Source organism: Pelodiscus sinensis, chromosome 7, assembly GCF_052426305.1.
Source record: "Pelodiscus sinensis isolate ZL-2025 chromosome 7, ASM5242630v1, whole genome shotgun sequence".
NCBI classification, from domain to species: Eukaryota; Metazoa; Chordata; order Testudines; family Trionychidae; genus Pelodiscus; species Pelodiscus sinensis.
In genome coordinates, this window is record NC_143058.1 from 19539201 (window position 1) to 19555866 (window position 16666).

The window sequence follows — 16666 nt, forward strand, 5'->3', positions numbered from 1 at the left end:
AGACTGCTGAAATACAGGACCTTTGGAGGTGATGCAACATGAAAAAAAACATACCACACAGAAAATTTAAAATTTCCCACAAAATATGGTCAAGTAAACCCTGTTTGATCAGTCTTTCCCATGTGTGCTGCAAAATCTATACCACTTTTTTAAGTGAAAACTTGAAAAAAATTATTATAAGAAAAAAATGGTTATGCTTTTCATATGTGCAACAGTTAACCCATTTACACACAAAACTGCACTAACTATTCCTATAATGCTTTTTGGAGCTTGGGTATGAAAAGGAAAGTCAATGCTGAAAAATACTTCAATACGTCAACACTGAACCGATATCTGATTTCATGCTTATAGAGCATGAAACCTTACAGTTAGTGATCTACGGATGTATATAAATATATCAAATAGCTCTTGCAAGCAACTGAAAGAACATTTTTTTTAAAAAAATTGGATCTGCGTCATAACACTGTTTACTACTTCTTTCTACACATCTGACTTTTCAGTTAGGTGAGGAGAGACTTGTGGTTTTTCACATGACATGCCACCAACCACATATACCCATAAACCAATCAAAACATATCACAATCATCCAACTTTAGACAGACAGCGTACTGAATATTTGAAACAAACCTAGGTTCATCTCCATCACAGGATGAATATTTCACTCCACTGTTTTGTTTTGAAAAAGAAAAACAGAAAGCTGTAAAATACTGTGGCCTTGTAATTATTTAGAATTTATTGGCATTTTATCAGTCTGATTACATAACTTGGTGTATGAATGGACGACACTCTCTTCATAGCTGCTGGAGTTTTCAAAGACTGATGTATTAACCACAATTGTTCTCCCAAAACTTTTAGAATGTGGAAACTAAGGTTTGTAACCCCTGTCCTGCTCAGTTTATAGGATATACTCACTTCAGGAGACAGGGGCGGATATAGGGCAGGGCGAGCAGAGCGGCCGTGGCAAAGGGAGGCCCTGCAAAATTGGGCTGCCCTGGGCCCCGCAAAATGGTCATCTGCCCCTGTCAGGAGACACGCAGAGATGCCAAAACAACAAAGTGACCCCATGTCTTTTGGGGCGTTGCAGTGTAGAGTGCTGTAACCAGACTGTGGGAATGATCCAGGGGGATATTTTTCTATTTCGCAATTTAATACTGAGAAGTTGGAAGATATTGTCCACCAGATGATGACCATTCAAGCCATCAGATTTGTGACCTAAATTGACAATGCCTTATATCTGATTAGGAAGGAGATATAGACCATTATCAAAATGTTCACAAGGATAAGTTTCTAGAGTATTCCTTTTAAGTGGCTGAAAAATAATGCCTCTTCCATTTGTTTGATGGACTACCACCAAATGAGAGAGAGAATTCCTTGGCTACAAAATCATGAAAAATAAAGAAAAAAAAATGGGATTTTGCTATGCCTCTTCCTTCTCAATCTGAAAGCAATTATTTGCTTTGCAGCCTAAAGCTGTACACAGTAATACAGCCAACTGAGGTCTAGCCACTCACTTTTGCTTCCCCAAGAATTCCTCTTCTATTTTGTTAGCAAGACTGCAAAGCAAAGACCATGGCTTCTTAACCCCATATACAGTACCAAGTTCTCGTTAAAAAAAGCATTAGTGAAAATTGTCATATTGTCAGACCTGGAGACTGGTGCTTTTATTTAGTTATATAATACGTACAGCACAAGCAGTGACAAAACAACCCTGTCCAAAATGCCTCAATGCTGACCTGACAGGACCATCTCCAAAGGTGAGATGGTAGTTGATTTTCAATGCTCATTCAATCACTGGCTTCTCTCTGGAGACTGCCAACAAGAGTACCTATTTAAAGTCCATTGTGATGTGAAAACCTATTCAGCAGGAATTAGACAAGCCACCAACTCATTTCACACAGGCTGCTAAAGAGCCACCACAAGACCAATGTAAAATGAATTCAAATTGCTGCCCTAGAAGTGAAAAGCTTGGTATCCTATTACGAGTTTCCTGAACCAGCAAGTCCTAAACTGAAGACATGACAGACGATTCCCTGTCAATATGAAACAACACTTTTCTAAAATAAACATTTTGGTGCAGTAAAATAAGCCTTAGGAAAACACAAACCTAAACTGAACTGGCTAAAGAAAGGAGTTCAATCTAAGGATGTTAAATTGTGGTTATCTGGCTAATCATGTAGTCAATATAATCTTTATCGACTACATGATTAGTTGATAAGAACCACTCTGCAAAACCTCAGCAGGAGTAACTCCAGGAGCGGGCTTCAGCAGGCTCTGGGAGCTACCCGTGCAGTGGCTCTGCATTTTAAATGGAGTAAGAGCCTCAGGGCTCTTACTCCATTTAAAATGCAGAGGTGCAGCATCCTGGACTAGCGCAAGCCAGGACTGCTTGGTCCTGATTCATGCTGAGTCCAGCAGCCTCTGTGCACGGCCAGCCCTGGCCTACGAGAACATCAGCTGCTGCGGGCTGCTGCTGAAGCAGCCTCTGTTGATGACCGCCAGGGCTGGCCGGTGGCAGAGGCTGCTCCAACAGCAGCCCCTGGCCGTCACAAACAGAGGCTGCTCCAGCATCTGCCCCTGTTGGTGGCAGACAGGGCTGGCTGTGGACGGGATAGGGCTGGACAGGAGGTGAATATGGCTGGCTGGAACAGTTCGTGCACACAGCCAGTCCAGGCCACTGCAAATAGGGGCTTCTTGGCGGCAGCAGCCTCTGTGCGCAAGGGGGGCCCATTCTCTGCTGGGAGTGCCACAGACAGGGGTTGCTGCTGGAACATCCTCTGCCCATGGTGAGCCTTGACCTGCCACGGGCAGAGGCTGCTTTGCTGCAGCAGGTGGCACCGCGGAGCTGGAGCTGGGGGACCTGGCTTTTAATCCCCCCCTCCCCCCCAGCACCGGCTCATCCCTCCCCTGCCCATTGCCTCTATGAGAGGTAGTGGGGGGATGTGGGGGGGGGGGGGAGAGAGGGAGTAGTTGATACTCCAGTCAACTACCCGATTAGCTTATGCTGAACGGGTAGTCGACTATTCGCTAACATCCCTAGTTTAATCTGTCACCTTGCCTTAACTGTCTCTCTACTGATGTATATATCATTGTGGGGGTTTTAAAGTTGTGTGTAATACTGTTACATCTGCTACAATACCTAAATACAAAAGAATAAATTAAAGACAGTGATAAGCTTTCACTGTGAATTATTTTTTCTTTTGCCTTTAAAAAAGTCACACCATTACAATTATTTTTGCTATAATAGAAAATCAACCACTGATATATTGGCAAATTGCATTGTCGGAATCAATTTTGCAGTCTGTGAAGATTCCTTCATGGAATTAAAGTGGGTAATTAAATGGACACATGCCACTTACGTTATACCCACAGCAGTATTCATGTTTCAAGTAGGTGTTCAGATTTGGTTTCATGTGCCAGCTCATCACCTCTATCACAAACAAGGGCAGAAATACTGCTAAATTGAATCTCGTGGTTTCTTCCTCATAGTCTCTTTCCATTTTCTGTTTTCTATTACTATTTTTGGCCATGTTAATAATATGAAGTAAAATTAAAAATAAATATATAGTCAGCACATTTCAGTCAAAAGGCGCTCTGTCTAAAACAGAGTGACTGTAGCCATACAAAATACCTAGAGAAAAAATGTTCTAATAGTCTTGAAGGCACTTAGCATCTTGAAGGACTGAGTTATGAGTGTTGGAATTTGAACTAAGAGATGCAGAGCCGGGAATTATGAGTTCTAATCCTGTCCCTGATGTGGGCTTGTTCTGGTACCATTGCAAATCACACCCCTTCTTCCTTCATTTTCAGCTCTGTAAAATAACAGCACTCAGTGAATTCAAATGGATGTAGGAGAGGGAAGATTAATTAGTTGTTTGTAAACCTCTTTACAAGACAGATATTAATTTCATATTTACTACTATGCTTTGGATATTAAAATATTTCCAGTCTCTCAAATAGCATACTAAGAGCTTAGTATAGCTAGGGCTGTTAGATACTGTGCAAATGAATAGTTATGAAACCTTAATGGTTACACAACTATTCGATACTGCCCAGGGGGTGAGGCAGGCTGCCAGCCAGTGCACTCCTGGCCCCACTCTTGCCACCCCACACTGCTGTCTCTGTATCAGAGGCAGCACTGCAGGCAGAGGGTGGAGGGAAGAAGAGTGTGGAAGGTGGATCTGGTGCTTGTGGGGAGCCAGCTTTTAAGTCAGCTCCTGCCCCCCATTGCTGCCTCTGATATGCCTCGCATAATCGTTTACACCACGGCTAGGCAAGATGTGGCCACGGGTTGGATCCGGCCCACTTAACACTTTAATCTGCATCTAACCACTTTCTATTTATATCTTGCTGCCTATGCCACCAAAATTCTAGGCGGTTGCTCAGCTCAGGCAGCAGGATCTTATTTAAATGGCTCCCGGTCGCAGAGCTACCCCAGCAGAGGCTGGAGCCACAAGCTCTTTGTTGTATTTTTTAATTCAAAGCCTCTGGCCCACACAACTTTGGGGGGAGGCTAGTCCACAGCCCTGGCCTTCCTCCCTAGGCTTCTCCCCTTGCGGGGCCAGAGCCAGCCCATGATCACATACCAAAATTCATTAAGTGGCTTCACTGCAAAAATGATTGCCCACCCCTGGTCAACATGATGACATACCTAAGTATAGAATACCAAGAGCTCATTTATCAGATGGGAGACCTCCTCACAATAATTGCTGAAGTGGTGTTTATGTCCAACCAAACTATCTATTTTTTTAAATGGCATGCAACAAGAGTAAACATTATTTCTGTTTATTCTGCAATGAATGAAAAGACAGTGCAGGCTCAGGATTTTTAGTTTAAAACATTTGTCATTCTAGCATGTTAAAGAATATTTTTATTCAGGTAAAACATTTCTTCGTGTTATCGGTAAACTAGTTAGAACTACCAGTTAGTTAAAAGTTGTACTCCATACATTTAAAATTGGCAATAACATGCTAGAAATGGCCATCACTGGATACATGTATTAGGAACTTTGACAAATCCAAACTGTTAATTACTTTATACTTCAATTTTTACATTTAGCTTTTTATAACCTACACTACTTGAAATATACAAATAGGCAGAAAACAATTCATAAAAGGAATTCTGAAGCATATACTGCTGCTTTTTGCCTACTATCACTGACTGATTACAAAAAAAAGTTCTTGCCAGGCAATAAAACATGCTTTTAAAAATCCTTCAGGTCTCAATCCCAAAAAGATTTGAAACAAACTTTGTTATTTTATAACAGCAACAGTAAATAGGAGCTAGAACTTTGTTTTTAAAATGTTAGAGACCATATTATAACTTCATTCCATTAGTATAAAAGGAAGTAATGAGATCTGCTTCTTCATTCCTGCTTACTCACTTTCAGAAAAACTTACAGCTACTGAGGAAATTGAATGCATCATATAGCAAAGTTGGGTTTGAAGCCACTGAATATTTTGAAAGTATCATGTTTAGATCAGTGCACTTTTGGACTGTCAAATAGTATGCTTTAAGTCTAAATTTTACTACAGGTTCCAAGCTATACTGCTCTGAAAAAAATCCCTACAGTATAATTGGTTCTGTGAATTAGGCTTAATGCAGTTCTGCATGGGCACACGAGATGTATGTGACCTAGCTGCAGAAGCAGACCTGATAAAATGCAGTGTGATTGGAGCCAAATTTCCCATTCATGCAAGACTCCTGTTGAAGTTAATGAGCATTTTGCCTGAGTAAGTACTCCAGGATTTAGTCCATCATTAAACTATGGCAAGCCTGAATTGATTTGCCATTCCCCAGACAGACACACTCCAGGAAACAGAACTCTGAACCTGTCCTTCATCTATTTATAACCCTCTTTTTATTCAAAAACTGCTGTGAAATACTGGGGTAAAATTCTGATTAGTGGGGTGCAGTGTAAATCTTGACTGCTTAATAACGTGCTGAAGTAGCTTTTACCTGGGCTGCTCACAAATAGCCTTCTAAGTATGCAAGCCCTACCCTGCGTGCACGTATATAATTGTACCGCCCGTTCCGTACTCCTGAATCTTCCCCCCTGAAATTTATGTCCTGTACTGCCCAGCCCGCTCTGAGATTGTACAAATATATTTAGTTCATTATTCTTTGAGGGAATAATATATTATCTTATCGTCTTAAACAATTACCCAGACACTTCAGCTTAAACACATTGGATTAGATAAAATAGCACAAGTGTATTAACTTCAAAGAGATAGATTTTTAGTATAAATAATGAGGCATAAAAATTAGAAATGGTTACAAACAGATACCTAGTAGTATCTACTTAACCAAATACAAGTTGAACCTCCCTGGTCCAGCACCCTCAGGACAACAAGGGAATTTGCCAGACCAGGGAAGGTCAGGCATCCGGGCTCTCCCAGGACTCCCCTCCTGGCTGCTGCCCTGGGAGAACATGCAGGCCTGACCTCCACTAGCCCACCTGCCTGGCTCTGCTGCTCTCAGAGTTCTTCTGCCCCCAGGTTTCCCCAGCCCCACGCACCAGGTGACAGCTGCTTCTTGGGTTCCCTGCCCCCAGGGCACTGGCCCTGAAGGCTGCAGCTGACCAGACCAGCTCTGCTCATAGCCACTCTCAATCTCCGGCTGGGGCTCTCTGGTCTAGCAACATTTGTGGTCCTGCCCAACCAGCGATGTTGCCGGACCAGAGAGTCCCAGACAAGAGACAGAGAGTCCCAGACAAGAGAGGTTCAATCTTTATCTTAATTGCAAAGCAAATTTCCTCAGTACATATCTCAACAGATTGTTGACCAAGCTTTCATTTCAGGTCCCCACACTTCCACTCTGAGTTGAACAGCTACTATCCTTTGTTTTCTTTGGTACTATGTCAGCGACAGACAGAGAGAGTGGAGGGGTATCTTAGGGTGACCACCCCAATTATTTAAAATCCTGTAATCCGACCTGGTCCTCTCAAAAAGCATTTTCAGCTGGGAGCAACGCAACATTCCATCTAGTAAAGAAAGGAAATTCTACTCTGTTTCTTTACTAAGGGCAGGTGTACATTATGGGGAAAGGTCAACTTAAGGTATACAATTCCAGCTACATAAATAATATAGCTGGAGTCGACATACCTTACACCATGCTAGTGTGCCTTCCTCACTGCAGGAGGGGAGCAGATGAAATGCTCCTGTTGACTTTGCCTACTTTTCACAACAGGAATACCAGAGTCAATGGCAGCGCTCTCAGTGACCTGTAAATCGAACGCCAAAAGATCAACTGGCACGGAGCTAGATTTTTGTCCCTCCCCATTCCTTGCAAAAAGAATTGTCTCTTAGCAGATAATTGGTCCATGAGCTTTATTGACACCTGGCTACGGTATCAGCTGTCCTTTTGTTTTGGAAGAATTGATTTACTACTCCTCAGACCTATTCAGAAAACATGTTCATAATTGTACATATAATGGTATGTACATTTTGGCATATTATTGATCAGGAAGGCATACCTTGTACATGTTATTACCGTAGTGTGATGGTTCTGAATATAGGGACATATTCTGTCACAATGGACTTTTAAATGCAAGCATACAGGAGAGATAGGAGGATGAAGAGGCAGTAAGAGTCCCGTACCAACCTAGTCTTATGATTCCAATTCCAGAGTAGTGAACAAAATGTTGATTCAATATTTTTAATCCTATAATAGTTAAACATCATATTGAATCATTCCAAACTGGGATATATTGTTTCTCAAATCACCTCCCAGTAGCCCCTTTAATGAACTTTATAAATCAGTACTCAGAGAGGTTAGTGGCTGTCTATGAAAGTGGCTATTTTAGAAGGCAAAGACAGAATCTGAAGCTTTTACATTATTTTTTCCCTGATTCTCACCACAATTTTAAAATAACATACATGGCAAATCTGACATTTACAAAAGCCAAATATAATAATTAAAAACGAATACCTAAGTTTAATCAAGGTCCTTTGCTACATGTCCTGTTGCAGACTTCATTTTGCCCTATGAAGCACTACCTGATAATTTATAAGAGAAAAGTGCTTGATTGGATAATGTGTGTTCAAAGTGCAAAATGTTAGACGTCCAGAGGCAACCGAAAGGGACTTAAGTTATTTTTAAATTGTGCCATCCAATCTTCCAAGCCTCTTTTCCTGAACTAGACAAATGGTTTAAGTGTGAAACTGCCACATGGAGCTTTTGTATTTTTAAAAAGAAAGACCCTGACCTTCTTGTTACCCTAATCTTCCTTTTTGCTGAACAAAGAGAAGATATATCTTCAGCAGCAGATTCACTGAGTTTTCTCTTATTAGTTGTGTCCCATATATGAAGGGAAGCTAAGGGAGGAGCAGAGGCAGTGGCTATCGAGTCCTGGGTCTGAAGATCCCCCCCCCCCCTCCAGCTTTAGATGTTTCTCATAGTCACTAGATTGTATCTGAGATTATTGCCTAGCAGAATCCTATTTAGATGACACGGTCACTTAATCTACCAAAGTAATTTCCCATACACTCATACCTTTGTTCTCTAATTAGCCTGGGCAGTCCTATCTATTTTGCTTACATATCAATAGTTTCATCCCCATCCACACTTAAAAAGAATCTTAACCAAATGTTTACGCCTAGACTTTCATAAATTGAGAAGCAACACTTGAAATGTAAAGGAGCTAGTAAACCTAGTCTAATTTAGCTAGTGCATAACTGTTCTATACAATGTTTCCTACTACCCAGTGGATTTTTAATTGCATCTAGGAATGTTTTTTGCTATTTAATTTAGGATACTGTTCCTCACTATGATCAAGATATTTTTCTCTCAATATCCATCTTAAAATTTCTCTTCTGTAACATTCTCTCTCATTAGTCTGAATTATGCTTCTTGTATCATACCATGCTCCTCTCCCTGAATTTTGTATTCTTCAAAATATGTACACTTCTGCCCTGTTTCCCAATGGCCATGTCTACTCTGGCACTAAAACCTGGTTTGCCATCCTGGTTCTAAACACAGTTCAAGACTGGTTCAGGCTATTTTGTTTTAACATACCATTGTGGACAAGACCAAACCAAGTGTGGAAACTACATTTCCTTAATCTGGAACATAATTTCTAGACTGTTTAATTTTGATTGGACCCCAGCTGTTTAAAATAAGGTCGCTTGAGCTAATATAAAAAAATGTAGTTAAATGGTCAGCAAATACATTTTTAGACCCCGTGTAAACTGTTTAATTGTGATCTAGTTAGGTTGTATGTATTTAGTTTGTTCAGTCTTTCCTAATAAACCAACAGCTCCAGTTTCCTAATGATTTTTGCATGTTTCTCTAAATTTTTTTAATAATGGGGTACCCAGTATTCTTGGTGTGATTTCACCACACCGTCATGGGAAGGCATTCTGATTGTACCTTCATTAGGATTATTTAGCTACCATTTCTCATCATTGCTATCAATGGTTTAAATTCATCAATAGGAGCAACGGTGGACTAGCTAGTGCAAGCAGGGTTAAAACCACGCCATCTAAAATCTGCTCAGACCACATCTACCTGAATAGGTCTTGAAACATTGATGGATCCCTGAGTCACACTAGCACTCCCAGTACTGCTATCATCAGAGAAAACAACCTTATAATGAAATCTTGGTAGGAGTTTAATTCAAGTGCATATGTTTAGCACAAATATTACTAGTGTAATAGCCCCCCCCCCCATGTTATTTATAATGATCAAATGAACAGAACAATGGTCATGAACTCAAATCCTGGAATTCTCACGGATATTAAAGTTCTATATTGCTGCAATTAATTGTACAACAAAAACAGTTCCTTACCCTCAGATCAATTACTCTGTTGTCCAGCCGCGTATCTTGGTTTACAGTAGCTCTTCCTTCCTAAAAAGTTGTACAAAAGTATGTAATGAAAATATATACACAGAAAGAAATACATTCAATGGACTGAAAAACACTTTGGTTATAAAGCAAAGGGATATTTGCAAATTCAGTGGAAGGACTTTTAATACTATTTTGAAGGATTTAGTAGAACAATTCAAACAAGAATTCAGGTGGCATCTTTATCTCTGTCAATTTCTAGTATAAAAGCAGTTATTTTGGAAAATAATTCCATGGCCTGTGTTATACAGGCGATAAGAGCAGATGACCACAATGTTCCCTTCTGGCCTAGCAATCTATGACCAGTTCTTTGTTCCCAGTGTGATCACAAGTGTTCAAGATGTGACCTTTCACAATGGCTACAATGCGTAAACTAGTCTCAGGGATTTCCAAAAACATAAAAACATTTTTTCCAAGAGTACTTATTTCAGAATGAGGTCCTGTAACACTAACTGGTACAAAAGAACCGGGTCTGCAAATTATTTAGCTCCAACTACCCACTATACTACATCAAGTATCATATAGATGAGAAGATTTCAGAGAACACATATAAACTGGATGTAAGGGAAGTTAAATCAAAGCCAAAACAGCAAAAATCACTGCATTAAGAAGTACTTTCAAGTTTTTGCTCAACTACAAATACAATGAAAATTCCCAGGTGTATTAAGGAGAAAAAGTTTTCACCTCATCTCCTTCCACCTCAGCTCGAACGGCATCATCCAGCTGCAAAGGCAGTCGGGGCTCAGCCAAACTGATCACATAGATCTGAAAGTGAGACAGTAACAGAAATAGCATAAAACCACGTTCAAAACAAGGTATGATCTACAAAAGGGTATTTCTGGCCCAAACATGAAACGGTGTTTGCATAAATCGTTAGCTGAAAGCATGCAATTTTACTCATAAAGTCAAAAGAGGGAGATGTTTATTTGGTGTTAGTCTCATAGCTATACTGGAAACACTTAGTATAATTTCTTTCCTCCATAACTAGGAAACAATGCATTTTATATCATTTTATAGAGTAAGCACATCAAAGAGACACTTTCTAAAGGGGCAATTTATGACTGGGATTTTGGAACCTGAGAGATCACATCAGTTTTTTTCCCTTCTGAGGTAGATAATCTAACAGAAATTCATATGGTATCAAAGTAAGACTATAATGGCAATATGATAATATGTGCGTAAACACAGATTAAAAGACATCTTATACTCTAAATATATGGTGAGGCATTTGTGGGCACTGTCACAAAAATCCACAGGCTGCCTGTGGATAATGCATGATTATTAAAGCAAATTTCATGGAACTTTTATTATGTCTAGGGGATTTCCTTAGTATCCTTGGCTAAACTGTAACTTCCCACTGCACCTGTGTAATGTGTTACACACTGGCTGACTGCTGAACTCCACCTCCAAAGCGACTGCATTTTAGCAGTTTGTATGTGTACAGTGTGAGAAGTGCTAACATATCCTTTCGGTGAAAGATGTCACGTAAATGTTAAATACTAATTCTAATCAAACTGCATTTCCCCAGCCTCAGATTGTAAACTATGGGAAATGTATGTGTTCTCCTATTTCATAGTCGCATCCTTAGGCCACTGATTTACCCCTGCAAAGGGGACATATGCATAGCTCCTCTGTATCCTAGAAGACATATGCATTTGTCTGTATCAAAAACAAACAAAAAATCTGGGTTTATGCCTACGAACCAAGAGGCAGATTTGTATGGCTAGAGTTTGCTATTAACAAGAATCAGAACTGGCAGTGAAAGCCAATCCTAGCCAAAGCGTTCTTGCTAAAAACATCAAAATATGGTTCCAAATGAGTATTTCTTAAAGAACAGATGGAAACCACAAATTCGCAAAGTCTCTCTTGCAAAAAACAAACCCCAAAGTGCTCCATGTTTACTGTATTAAGCATTTAAGTTTGTGGTTTAATGCAGTTTACTGTAACAGTCTACAAATGTTATGGGTGATCCTTTACTAAAAATATAAATGTAACAGTTTTTATAGGTTTGAATAAAAAGTTGTCTGATTACCCAGGTGCACTATTCGGTTAAAAACATGTTACCTTCTGAACATGAAGCTCAACATCTTGCTGAGTACAGCCTCCAATTTTCTGATGCACTTTCCTCATAACACCTTCAACATCCACAATGCTCTCTTTGTTGATGCTGTCAACAGATATATCCAGTTTAATAGTTTCATCACACTTTTACGTACTAATCTGGATACAACCACAAGAGGACTGTGATTTCTACGTAACAGTGGAACAATATAACAAACTAGAGCACTTTAGGTAAAGTCATTATTTATTATATACAAGTACTGAGATAGCAGGAGGTCTTTGCTATCTTCCCTCCAGCTGTAATAAATTAACAATGGGGTAAGGGAGAAAAGAAATTTCTTCTTCAACATTTCAAATTTGATTACTATTAATTCTGTTTGGGCATTTTTCGGTTTTCCTTCCTACCTTCCTCCTTCAAAGGGAAAGGTGAAAAGATTGCTCCGTAAACTTGCAACTGATGGAATTAATAGCAAATACAGAGTCAAGCATCTTTTAGGAACAGATTTCAAAATAAGATGTACTTTTTGCAGGCTTTGGAGTCTAAAACAGTGGTCCCTCAAATTACAGTAAGACTAAGGTGAGATCTGAACTAGGGATGTTAAAATGCATTTATTTGTATAAATATGTAAATGCTGACATTTTCAGCAGATACCCCGGCATGTAAATGTGGGGGGGAGGGGCAAAGGCAAGCACCAGCTCCCATTTCAACTCTTCTCCCTCAGCATTGCTGCCTCTATGGGAGGCACTGGGAGGTGACACGTGGAGAGCTGGCTTAAAAGCTGGCTCCCCACATGCATTTGCCTCCTGCCTCTGCAGCCTATGATACAGAGGCAGCTTGGGTTGGGTGGGCCTGCCTGTAACAGAGAGAGTTAACTGATGAGCCCAGGCTCATTGGTTAACTATGTACTTGGCTACACATTCACATTCATTTAAGCTATAACTTAAACAAATCCATGTTAATATTATTTTTTAACCAAACCTAAATGCACATAAAGATATCTTACACACAGAGAGGTGGAGATACTAGCTTTCAGAGTATAAATGTTGGGGTTCTCAAAAGGGTTAGAAAATAAGCTAGTTTGCCAAGGCCAGTAAGATTGCATTCTTCATCCTTGCATTTCTTGGCCTGCCTTTTGTTGCTTCTGCGATAGGTAATAGATAACATATATTCTTGTGCTATAATTCCCCTATTTTCAAGTACAGAAATGATCAATTAAATTCAAAGATACACAGCTTCATTTGTCTATTTTTACTACTGAAATGACTGCACCAAGAAAAAAAAAATCTTCCTTTCTTTCCAGTGCTTGTCTTAGATTAAATAAACTTGTCTCAGAAATAAAGGAAGTTTAGATCTATATTAAATTCTCTACCATTTATATGGAAGAATCATCTCAAATTGACAAGTCACTTTTTTTCTAGGAGTGTATGCCTGTTTTTATTTTGTTCAGTGGTCGTTTTCATCAGTGATATAACTTAAATGTAACCAGAAATTTCTGGGTCAATATAAGTTGATGGTTCTATTTCCTTTAGAAGAGATGTAGCTAAATTTTATATTATCTACGTAGCTTCTAAGAACTCTACCAAAAGAGAAGGTTGGGAACTAGAAAAATAAACACAGAGCTTACAGTTAGTCCTCTGAAGTTCAGATTATTCTCCTCTATTTTCTATTGTTGTAATATTGTGGACAAGTATACTTATAGTATTTAATAAATTATATCCGAAAGAACAACTAATTCTGCCCAACACACCAAATAAGGGTACGTCTAGACTACATGCCTCTGTCGCCAGAGGCATGTAGTCTAGACGTACCCTAACATACACTGGGTAATGTGGAAAACAAGTTCTCTGCCATCTACAAGAACCTGACAATTACCAGTTAAAACTCAACCTTGAAAAACACATCCTTATATTTGCCAAACTATACTCCATTCAATAAACAGCTCAGTATTTCTTAATGTTTTCTGCTGGCTGTCAGTAAATTAAAGTTAGACAGCAAAAAGCCTTGTTTTCCTTTCTATGTGATTTTTTAAAAAAATGACACTACCACCATCTAAAAAAACAGCATCTAGCCATAAAGAAAATAGCACTTGGTAGCAATGCAAAGCAAGACACCTGTAACTGGCATGTTGCCAGCTTATATTATATTATATTATATTATATTATATTATATTATATTATATTATATTATATTATATTATATTATATTATATTATATTATATTAGCAATTCATAGCCATTTCACAGGACTCTAAGGACAAACAGAAAAGTTGAAATCTGTGTGGGAATTCTCCAAATTAATTTAATACACTCACACTTTACAGTTGGGATTTTCAAAGTTTTCAATATTAATTCTGCTTTCAATGAAATAAATATTAAAATTCCCATTGATTTCAATGAGTGCCGGGAAACACCAATGCTGAGCTTTTAAAAATATTCTACTCTCTTTATTTTTTAATAACTTTTTACCTAAAAGCTGAAACCCTGCTGAAAAGGAGAGGAGAAATTAAGCATACACAATCAATTACATATTCAGAGGAGAGCCATGAAGAGAATGAGAGATTCAGAAAGACTGTTGTAAAGAACAGGAGCAGCAAAAGAGAAAAGGCTTTTCTACCATGAGTGACAAAATTACTTGGAAGAAGAGAAGGTGGTGTGGGTGGGTGGGTAGGTGGGGGAGGGGAAGAAAGAAAGAAAAAGAAAAAGAAAAAGAAAGAAAAGCAGGGTGAGTTATGCTCAATAAAGTCTAAGGATATTACACAAACCAGGCGAGCAATTTTAAATGTGATACTTAAATGTATGGGAAGCCAGTTTTTTTTTCCAGTCTGAGAAAGTAATTTTTATCTCACAGGATAAATGAAGCAGTATAATATGCTTGATATGCTAGAGTTTCAAGAGCTATAATTTGAGGAGAATGCTACAACAAAGTCAAACAGAAGAAAAAGATTAAAACATAGGTGAGGATTCAGGTCTATCTACAGAAAAGGCTATATGATGGTAAATCTGTAAATTTGCACAGGTGGAAGAAAGAAGGGATAAATAAGAAAATATATAGATAATGGAAGCAAATGGACCATCTGAGTAGAGAGGTAGGTGAAATATGTAATTATATTAGGCATCTCCTCTTGTCCAAGAAAAATACTACTATATTGGGTGTCATTTAGATGGAGGAAATTAAGATGAAGTCATAATTTTACTTGGGCAACCCAAGCAGAGAATGAGGATATGAAAATATCATTAAAGAATTCCTGGTCCTTGTACAGTAAAACTCCATTGGTCCGGCATCCAATGCTCCAGCACTCCTGATGGTCCGGCACCATCAGGAACCCGGAAGTGCTGGGGCAGCCAGACAATTGGAGCTGCTATGCGCCTGGCTTCCCCGATTCATCCGCTGCTGAAACTGACCAGCAGTTGACTTGGGGCTCCTGGGGCAGAGCAGCTGGGTTGCTGCCGGGTTGGTCCCATAGCGCCGCGGGACCAACCCAGCAGCACCCCAGCTGCTCTGTCCCAGGAGTCCCAAAGAGCAGCTGGGGTGCTGCCACGTTGGTCTCGCAGAGCCGAGGGGCGGTGCGGTGCTATGGGACCAACCCGGCAGCACCCCAGCAACTCTGCCGCAAGCGTCCCCGATTCAGCCTCTGCTGAAACTGACCAGCAGCGGCTGAATCGGGGACGCCTAGGGCAGAACCGGACTATCGGAAGGGAGGGCTATGAGGGGTCTCGGGTGGCATCCCCCCCACCCCACCCCAGGCCCCTCATAGCTCCCCCTTCTGATAGTCTGGCATATCTGATAATCCGGCACCCACTGGGTCCTAAAGGTGTCGGATTATCAGAAGTTTACTGTATTTCTATTCCTCCCTTTTTGAAACACAGGCAAGTCCCCGACTTGTGTCGGATCCGCAGTTACGAACGGGGCTGCCCCAGAGTACACGGACTGCGGGACCTCGCGGTCCTGCCGCCCGTGTACTCTGGGGCTTTCTCTGCATCTCCCTGGTCTGCAGACCAGGAAGACGCAGAGCAAAGCCGCGGAGGGGCTATGGCAGCCCAGGGGCGCCTGGGCTACCCGAGTCCCCCCTCCCCCGCGGCTTTGCAAAGCTGCGGGGAGGCTCGGGCAGCGAGGCAGCCCAGGTGCGCCTGGACTGCTCCGCTGCCGGCATCCTCAGAGGCTTTGCTCCCCGTCTCCCTGGTCTGCTGGTCTCCAGTAGACCAGGGAGACTCGGAGCAAAGCCGCAGAGGACCCAGGCGGCAGGACCGCAGTGCGTCTCGATCCGCCGCCCGTGTCTTCCTGGTCTTCTGGGATGGGGGGGGCGAACCAATTCCTCCCCGCCCCCCTCCCAGCAGACTAGGCTTTTCTCCGGACGCCTGTGGCAGAGCAGCTGGGGTGCTGCCGGTTGGTCCCGCAGCGCCGCTCTGGGCGCTACTGGTCCAACCCAGCAGCACCCCAGCTGCTCTGGTCCTGATTCAGCCGCTGCTGGTCAGTTTCAGCAGCGGCTGAATCAGGACGCCTGGGGCAGAGCAGACGGGGTGCTGCTGGGTTGGTTGCCAGCTGCTCTGCCCCAGGCGTCCTGATTTAGCCGCTGCTGAAACTGACCAGCGCTGACTACAGGAAGCCCGAGGCAGAGTTGCTCTGCCCCGGGCTTCCTGGAATCAGCTGCTGATCAGTTTCAGCAGCAGCTGACTTGGGGACGCTTGGGGTTCTTAAGTTGATTCTGTATGTAAGTCAGAACTGGCGGTCAGTTTCAGCAGCGGCTGAATCTGGACATCAGTTCC

The 16666-nt window shown here is 41.1% G+C and overlaps 1 protein-coding gene across 1 annotated transcript in view; it reads right to left on the reverse strand.

Moving 5' to 3' along the window:
* Positions 1-16666, reverse strand: part of DARS1 (aspartyl-tRNA synthetase 1) — a 74663-nt gene that overhangs the window by 18445 nt on the left and 39552 nt on the right. Inside the window, exons 5-7 of the mRNA XM_006117048.3 lie at positions 11906-12008; positions 10526-10606; positions 9785-9844 (exon numbers count right to left, since the gene is read on the reverse strand). Coding sequence (XP_006117110.2) covers positions 9785-9844; positions 10526-10606; positions 11906-12008 — 244 coding nt within the window. The remainder of the gene's footprint in view (positions 1-9784; positions 9845-10525; positions 10607-11905; positions 12009-16666) is intronic.